The sequence below is a fragment of the Molossus molossus genome, unplaced genomic scaffold, assembly GCF_014108415.1.
Source record: "Molossus molossus isolate mMolMol1 unplaced genomic scaffold, mMolMol1.p scaffold_m16_p_18, whole genome shotgun sequence".
Taxonomy (NCBI): domain Eukaryota; kingdom Metazoa; phylum Chordata; class Mammalia; order Chiroptera; family Molossidae; genus Molossus; species Molossus molossus.
In genome coordinates this window covers 53276489-53286031 of record NW_023425353.1, presented here as the reverse complement: position 1 = coordinate 53286031, position 9543 = coordinate 53276489, and the positions used below count along the sequence as shown (strand labels likewise).

General features: G+C 46.7%; 1 protein-coding gene across 1 annotated transcript in view; it reads left to right on the top strand.

Annotated features, from left to right (window-relative positions):
• Window positions 1-7960: 7960 nt before the first annotated feature.
• Window positions 7961-9543, top strand: part of SUSD5 (sushi domain containing 5) — a 43606-nt gene continuing 42023 nt past the window's right edge. The window contains exons 1-2 of the mRNA XM_036266295.1: window positions 7961-8055; window positions 8346-8710. Coding sequence (XP_036122188.1) covers window positions 7961-8055; window positions 8346-8710 — 460 coding nt within the window. The remainder of the gene's footprint in view (window positions 8056-8345; window positions 8711-9543) is intronic.

Here is a 9543-nt window from a genome sequence, read left to right as displayed (position 1 = left end):
GCAACTTTGTTTTGAGACCCCTTACAGCTCTTTACAGTCCTTGGGCGGCTTCCGTAAACTGCTGTCCCCTTCTTGCTGAAGTCTTTGCCTTTTCAGATGGCCTTTTGTGGCAGGACCAGGACAACCCCATGACAACTCTCTACCCAGCAGAGTCCACATTTGGTCCCATGCTCTGACATATTTTGGGAGCATGAGGTTGGAGACTCCAGCTTGGTCAACATGAGACATTCTAAACACAGAAAACAACTACGCATGAGGAAAGGGGCCATTGGACCCAAACGGAATCATGGAAGTCTCCTTTGAAATCACCTCTCCATTGCTGGGCTTTACTGAACAAGAAATGAAGGGCAGGGTAATGATTAACCCAACAATGGGTTGATGGTAGACCCAGAGTAGAATCCAGTTTTCTGATGGCCAGGCATCTTGGGCCCTTCTATCACACTACTTCTCCAAGTAAATTTTTAAAATATCTATGCCTTGTTACAGTTCAGTAAAAAGCAAAGCAACATGTGGGCTAAGATGAGATCTTTAAAGGGAGGATCTTAATGTTAGGCGTGATAGAATAATGGAGTATACTTATCTCTCCAGCTGCTGTAAATTACCCTACCCTTTGCTGGCCGCCTGCTCTGTGCCATGTACTGAGCTAGAAGTCAGATGCAAAACAAGACACGGCCCTTGCCCTCAAGTGGCTTACAGAGCAATGCCATGTACTAAGGTACCAGGCATGTAGCAATGATTATGGATATCATTTTATCCGTAGAAAGTTTTTTATTTACAAAAGTATTCTGATCTCAAAAACCCTGTATGTTAGGTAACACTATCATCTCCATTTTATAGGTAAAGAAACTGAGTCCAAGAGTCATAAAGTGACGTGTTCATGGTTCCACAGATATTAAGTTGCAAAAATCACACTTGAGCTCAGTTCTTCTGACTCCTTTGCAGAGTTGTACCTCTTAGTGACATTTGCATCTCAATAAGGATGAAGGTCTTCAGTGATTCCAACTGGAGACTGCAGGGGGTATCTGGGAGATTGGAGCCCTGGGGTCCTGCCAGGGTTCCCGAAAAGCCAGCACAGAAGCAACCTGTGGATAACACCCACCTGGAAATAAGTCTCATCCTGGGGAGTAGAATTGCAGCCCCAGTCCTTGGCTGCCCTGTGCTGCCTTCCTGCCAAGCCAAAAGCCTGTCTTTCTTTGTGGCCAGAGCTTCTGAATTGCTTTCTGAGGACTCATTCCTACTTTTCATTAGATTAGGTGCAAACACTCTGAGTAAACAAAAGTTCCCTACCATTGGCAGGCCGCAGCGAACTCCTACACCCTCCATGGGTTTCTTTTAGTTAATAATTCAATTGCAAAGAAAAAGAGGGGCTTGGCAGGGACTTGGCTCCAGCTGCAAATCAACTGCAGACCCCAGAGGAACTTGAAAGAACTACCAGCACCCACAATGGCTCTTCAGTGCAGCCTGTGTTTACTCAGGACCCAGCCCACAACCTCCACAGCCCGAAGGCAGCCTGCATGTCAATGCTACATTGTGCAGTGATTTTTCAGTTATGTGGCTTCAGGCTGGTGGCAGATGATTTGTGAGACTGCTTCAGATACATCAGGTTTGAAATTCTACATTGGCTGGTATATATTGCTTTTGAGGCTCATTTATTCCTCCTTCCACTCATTGAAGTTCACTGTATGTGCTGGGCACTGCTCGCTACCAGAGAGAGGAAAACACAACAGGATGTGGCTGCTGCCCTGAAAAGAAGATGCTAAGGAGAGACCCACGTGACCCCTTGGCAAGTACCTTATTTTACTGACAGCATTACCGTGATCCTTGACATGCTCTCTTCTTGGGGTCCTTTGATGAGTTAAGCCAAAGGACCAGGGTCAATTTTTTATTAAGTCATCAAACATGGATTAAGAACCTACTATGAACCAGGCACTTCTCAAGGCACCAGAGATAATAAAATAAAATAAAATAAAATAAAATAAAATAAAATAAAATAAAATAAAATAAAACCAAACCAAAAAACCCCCAGAAAAGACAGGATCTCTGTCAAGGACATTTGGACTAGGGGGAAGGACCAATCTGCGGGACAATCGTTCCTGACAACTGTTCAGGGTCCAGTGGAAGCACAAAGGAGCTAGTGGAGAGACGGGGCTAATCATAAAGAAGACCTCACAGTGGAGGTGATGCTAGTGTTGAGTCCAGAGGGATGAGTAGATGTTCCACCAGATGGACTGTGGAAAGTGGAATGTCCACAATATCATGGAAAATACCTCACTCCTTCATTCATCAGACACTTATTGAGTTCCTAGGCTATGCCAGGCACTGAACAGTGGCTGTGGTAGACACTAGTGATACAGAGATGGGAAGACCCCGCCCCTACCCCTATAGAAAGCGACAGACCCATGAATAAATCATCACAATACAGTGATGGAAGCTGTACAGTCACAAATTGTTTGAGAGGTTACTTATGGTTTCTTTCTCATACCTGGACATAGAATGTCAGCCCAAGATTCTGCTTTTCTAGAATTTAAACCAAATCTAATGGGAAGAAATGCTTGCAGGGTATCTAAGAGGCAACATGGTGTGAAGGTAAGAACAGAGACTTCAGTATCATATACGACAGGTTCAAACCCCACCTTTGCCATACTAGCTGTGTGACCTTGGGCAATTTGTAGAACCTACATAGGAAAAAACTTCATTTCTCATCTGCAAACTGACTATACAGTTGTTGCAAGAATTACAAATAAAAATATAGATGAAAGCACCTTTTATCATAGGTGATCAATAAAAGGTAATTACTTCTTAGTGCACATATAACATTATGAAGTAAATTTCCAGTCGGAAAGTAATATGTTAAATTTATTTTGGATGATCACTATCCATTATTTTACTGTTAAAATAATTATGATCAATATTAAACCATCTGACTCTATGTGCCCAGGAGAAATCTGGACATAATAAGATATAAATGAGGCCAGCTAGGCTAACTAAATTTTGAAATCTTTGTCGATTATTCCAGGAGATTCTATTTAATGATCTAGGCCAATAAAATCCTTGGTCAGATTTTATCCTCACCTGAGGATATTTTTCCATTTTTTGTACAGATAGAGAGGGAGGGAGAGAGAGGAAGGGGAAGAGAGAGGAAGGGAGAGAGAGAGAGAAACATCGACGTGAAGGGACACATCGAGTGGCTGCCACCCGCACGACCAACCAGGGCCGGGGACAAACTGCAACTGAAGTACGTGCCCTTAGCGGGAACCGAACCTGGGTCTCTCCGGACTGCAGGCCGACACTCTAACCGCTGAGCCAAACCGGCCAGGGCCCTTGGCCAGATTTTAAACAGAAAACCAACTTGCCCTACTACTGAGAGACCAAGTTGGACCATATAGACTGTTCTATGGATTATCTAGGGATTTGAGCATAGCTAGACGTCATTTTAGCATGAACTCTGAAATAATTTAACCAAAACCAAATCTTTTGAATACAAGTCATGGGATTTTCAGGTATAGTCTAAGCTCACTCCATATGTCACTTACAGGTTGAGTCGCCACGCAGTGTTTACGAGTGCTGTGTTTGTATGTGGTGATGGGAAGCCAGGGGAGAACTGAGACGGGGGTGAATTGGGAGGTGGCAGAAAGTTGAGAAAAGAGAGAGAGGAGAGAACAAAAGAAGATGAACACAGAAAATGGCCAAAAGGACTGTTAAGAGTAGGTAAGTCTAACACAGTAGTTCTCCCTGATCCTCAGGGGATACTTTTCAAGATCCCCCAGCAGATGCCTGAACCGTGGATAGTACCAAATCCTATACATGCTGTATTTTGTATGTACATACATACCTTTTCACTTAAAGGAAGTACTTTATGGCTTCTCTTTGGCATATTCAAATTGCCAGCATCACTACTCTTGTGCTTTGGGGTCATTAAAAAGGAAATTAAGGGTTACTTGAACACAAGCCCTGCAGTACTATCATAGTCGATGTGCTGAGAGGGCTACGAAGTGACTCGGGGAGAGTAGCGTATAGAGTGAAAACAGTGGACAGAGATGATTCACGTTCAGGGCAGGACAGAGCAGAACAGTGCAAGATTTCATCATGTTACTCAGAACGACATGAAATTTAAAACTCACAAATCATTTATTTCCGGAGTTTTCAGTTTGATATTTTCAGAATGCAGTTGACCATGGTAACTTAAATCATGAAACTAGAAACCGTGGATAGGGGGGACTGCTGTGCTCAATTTTAAGTTGTTTGCATGTATGCAAAAAGAAAACAACAACAACAACAACTAAGCCCTGGCCGGTTTGGCTCAGCGGGTGGGTGGAGCGTCAGCCTGCGGTCCAAAGAGACCCTGGTTTGGTTCCCCCTAAGGGCATGTACCTCAGTTGCAGTTTGTCCCCGGCCCTGGTTGGGTCGTGCGGGTGGCAGCCATTCGATATGTCCCTTTCACGTCGATGTTTCTCTCTCTCTTTTTCTCTTCCTCACACTCTAACTGAACAAAAAAATGGAGAAATATCCTCGGGTGAGGATAAAAAAAATAAACAACTAACTGCTTTCCTAAAACCTTTGACAAAAGACTTTTATTGGTAGAAGCCTTAAATGAATAGAGTTTTGGTGGAAAATAAATAAATAAATAAATAACATTTAAGGTACTCCAACATGAATTCCATGTTTGAGTGGACACCAGGGCAGAAGTAAACAGTCCCTTTCTGTAAGACCAGAAGTGAGGGCAGGAATTCGAAACCCAAATATCGCAAACATTTTCAGAAATCTTTGGACTTTTCACAGAACACTGTGACTTTGTGAACATTTTTAAAGTAGAGACACAAAAGATGGGCAGGGAAAGTGAAACCGAGACATGTGTGACTCCCGGGTTTCTGGAAGAGGGACATGACACACTTCACGGGGCACGTGCGGAGGTCAAGGCGGTGCAGGCAGACAGGGCATTCTGGGTGTTATTTTTTCTCCACTGTTTTCTCCCTCTTTCTGCTATATTTTCTGGGACATTTTCTCAATTTTGTCTTCCAACTCAACTATTGAGCTTTTTTTCTGACCTCATGTTTTAATTTCCAATAAATCTTGAATTTTTAAAATCTAAATATTTCTCTTTTGGGGGGGAGGCACCATCGTATTCTGTATTTTTTAATGCAGTATCTTCTCTTTTCTCCACGAGGGCAGTAAGATTATTTTGTGCAGTTTTCTTGTCCCTGCATTATCTCTGTTTCTTCTAGGTTGTTCTTTTTTTTTTTTTTTTAATTTTCTTTTCCTTTATTTTTAGAGAGAGAAGAAGTGAGAGGGGGAGAGAAATAGAAACATCGGTGAGAGAGAACATCAACTGGCCGCCTCCTGCCTGCCTCCCACTGGGGATTGGGCCCACAACCTGGGCACGTGTCCTGACCGGGAATCGAACTTCTGGGTGCACGGGTCGACGCTCAACCACTGAGCCACACCAGCTGGACTAGATTGTTCTTATTCCCTGTTTCTTTAGTAGGGACTCTATCACATTATAGGTTTTCTTCACATATCTGGTCATTGTCTCCACTTCAACATATGAAGTAATCAAGAGATGTGTTCTGTGACGACACCTATTACACATATGAGCCATCTGAGTCATGTCACATCTCCATTTTCTATTTAGATGGTTATATAACTTGTATGATATTTCTAGGCATCCATGCCACAGAAATCCAAGGATTGCAGATTTGTTTACCATAAGCAACCCTAGACAACCAGGTACATCCTTCTAAAAGCATTCCAAGGATAAGTCTCCTGCTGGCAAATACCATTAGTTTGTTTGCTAGAATTTTCGTCATTCACATGTTTAATGTTTTATTTTTCTAATTTTTTTTTTATCCTCACCCGAGGACATTTTTCCATTTTTTGTACAGATAGAGTGGGAGGGAGAGAGAGAGAGAGAAACATCGATGTGAAAGGGACACATCGAGTGGCTGCCACCCGCACGACCAACCAGGGTCGGGGACAAACTGCAACCGAGGTACATGCCCTTAGCGGGAACCAAACCCAGGTCTCTTCGGACCGCAGGCCAACACTCTAACCGCTGAGCCAAACTGGCCAGGGCTATTTTTCTAATTTTTTAAAATATGTTTTTATTGATTTTTTAGAGAGAGAGAGAAACATCAATGTGAGAGAGAAGCATTGATCAGCTGCCTCCTGCACGCCCCCTACTGGGTATCAAGCCTGAAATCCAGGCATGTTCTCTGATCCAGAATTGAACCAGGACCTCTCAGTCCGGGGAAGGACGCTCAATCCAATGAGCCACACCAGTCGGGCTGTCATTCACATGTTTAAAAAACCATTTGACTGATGACCTTTCTTTCCTGGCTGTGTCTCCCAAGGAATAAAGAGAATGAATTATGAACGTATTGCTTAGCCCATGACTTCACTGTGTTTACAGTGCGCTGGGACCTCTCATTTTATCACAGCAAGAACTCTCTGGGGTTAGTACTATTATCCCCACTGAACAAACAAGTATGTGAGGCTCAGCACTTAAATTGTTTCCCCAGGGTCATGACATCTAGTATGATCAGGTGGGCCTCCAGTGGCTAACCTCAAGTGTTCCTCCCCATTGTGCTCCCACCGATAAGGTCCCCTGGTCAAACAACCCTTCTTATCACAGGGAACAGGCACAGTTTCTGTTTTTTTTCTGTGTGGCAGGCTTCAGTTCCCCACCAGCCTGAGGAATTATTCAAACAAGACAATCACATCCTCCCATGGGAACAAGAGGTCACCTGACCTTCTTGTTACTGCAAAGCCTACATTCCATGGCCCCAAAGTAGTCCGTCTATTCCCAAGTGCAACCCCTACGTGGCCCTGTATGGCATGTACTGTGCTCCTCCCCAGGCTGTGAGTATATGTGACTATTAAACTGCTGTCGGTCTCATCTCTCCAGTGTTGGGTGTCATGTATTCAGCCATCCTCACGACCCTAGGGAGAAAGAAACAAGAAAATTAGGAAATGATTTCAGGAGACCCAGCACATTAAAAGTAGAGAGTAGGCAGAGCACTTGGATGAGTTGTCAGCAACTCTTGCAGCTGCCTCTGGCCCCTCCCCTCCATTCTCAGCAATAATCAGGCTCAAGGGGTCCCCTCCAACCCAGACAGGAGAAATCTCACTCCTTAGGGTACCAGCCAGCTGTTAGAAGAGAAGTAGCTAAGTGAATTCATTTACACTTATGTGTGAATGATTGTCAGGCCTCACGGCATTTAACATCTAGAGTATTTGTATTTTTAAAAGCAAATTTTTATTTTACAAAGGAATTAATCACTAGTACCAGCCTTGTTGTTGGGGAGAAAGGAGGAGAGGAGGTAGCTTTTCTGTATGCTTCAAAAATCACGTGAGCTGGAAAATGACCCCTGCAGTAAATCGGAGACGGGTTCACATCTCAGTTCTTGCCTTAGACAGAAAGGTACTTTTTCAGTGTCTGTGTCCTAGATCGTTGTCATGTAGACAATCATTGGTTCCTTTCAGCACCAATCACTTGTTCAATCGGACTTATTTAAGTGTGGGTACTTTTAGGGCAGATCATATCCTCACTGGGATCTAGCACAGCGGCAGACACGCTGTGGGACCTCAGTGGATATCTGTGGACAGGTACATGAAGATGATAGGGATTTGTAAACTGTAGAGTATCACGGGGTCCCAGTCACAGAAGTACTGATCTCTAACACTCTACCGAAGAAGAATGCATTCCTTCATGCAAAGGTGCTGATGCTGGGAGACAGGACCCAGGCGAGCTGGAGGAGTCCATTCAAGGCAGGGACTCCTGCAGAATTCAGTGGGGCACTTGTTTAGAATGTACTTTCCCAGCCCGGACAGAAAGAACCGAATCTCAGGCCCTCTCGATTCCAGGTCCAGGAGCCCTGGTTTGGGAGGTGTGGTAAAGGTGCCAACCCCACCGGCACTCTTGGGGTTCTTTGGGAAATGTTACCCCGTACCTGGAAAAGTCGCGATGGAAGAGTCCCTAGGATGCCCCATGAGTGACTTTCAAGCTACGCTTTTAGGGAAGCGTCTCGCTATTCCGTGCGTCTCGCTCCTTAGAGTGAGGTTGGCAAGTTTGATTCTTCTTTGTCATAAAAACGTTCCTCCTCTACAGGAGGAGGCAGCTGGCAAGTCAGGAGGCAGAGGACAGAGTTAGGCATCGGTTTTTTAACGATCCTCCGGGAGGAGCTCGGCCTCTGGGACTGCGTCACCCGTTCGTCGGGGTGCCCCGGGCCGGCGAGGGTACCCAGCAGCCGACTCTGCTCTCCGCGCTCCCCGCGTCCTCACGCTCAGCCCCGGCGGCGCCCTGGGAGCTAGCCGTCCGGCGCAGCCTCTTTTGGCATCGAGGCCTCCAGGTGCCCAGCACGGAGGCGGAGCCGCGCTCCAGCCGCCTCCCCGGCGCCACGGGCGAGACCCCCGGGAGCTCGTGGCCCCAGCACTGAGGCTCCGGCGTCCGGGTCTCCGGGGCTGTCCGCGCTCCTCCCTCTCGGCGCGCCGGGCGCGAAGCCTGCGACGCGCGAGCAGAGCGCAGCGCGCAGAGCCAGTGGCGCACGCTGGGCAGTGGCCCAGGCAGCCCCGATCGCAGCCAGAGCCCGCACTCGAGCCCGCCAGCCCACGGACACCCGGACTATGGCCGCCGAGGGAGCCGGCCCCCGCGCCCGGCTCTGGACGGCGGCGCTGCTCCTGCTCGGTCTGCCGCACCTCTCCGTGCGGGCGGATGGTGAGTGTCCGCGAGGCGGCGGGGCCCGGCTGGGCGCGGGGTCCGGGTGGGGAAAGCAGAGCTCGCTGGGGTGCTCATTTGGACGAGCCCGAAAACCGCAAGCCTGGGAGGGGACGAGGCGAGCGGCAGTCCTGCGACCCCGAGTCCTCACCGGTCCCACCGAGTCTCAGCTCGTCCAAACGACCCCCCTGTGTCCCCCGAATCCCTTCCTCACACACCGGAGACAGCCAGAGCCTTGGTCCTGCGGTCCCGCCATTAGCTTTCCCAAGATCTCCATGAAAGGTCGTTAAAATGAAATCACGTCTGGAGTGCCCTAGAACCTCCTCTGCGGAGAGGTAATTTTCCACGTCCATTAAATGTGCTCTGGACGGCAAGGCCAGTGATTAGAAGACTCTGTTGGTATTTTGACTTGGTCCAGGAAAATCCGAAAGTTGAGTGGGAATCAACTAGGGAAAGGGGAGAGGAGAGTGCCCTGGGGTAGAGGGAGTAGCACGTGCAAAGGCCCTGTGCTATGAGTGGCAGGGAAAATGGGATAAATGATAGAGTGGTTGGACCCAGAGTGCAAGGTGAGGATGCCGTTAGACTTGAGGCTAGAGACAGATATAGGTAAGGACCAGATTATTGCAGGTTCTGAAAATCGGCTGACTTTATTTATTTATTTTTTTGTCTGTTTCTTATTTTCTGGACTGAATTCAGCTTTCAGTACTTCCCTTAACTGAGCAGGATCACAACCTTATATCGGTTGAGTTTCAAAAAGCGAATTCAGCTGCATTTTGATTTTGGAACAACACCCTGTTGATTTGGTGCAGGAGGATCTGAAAGAAAAGAAGCCA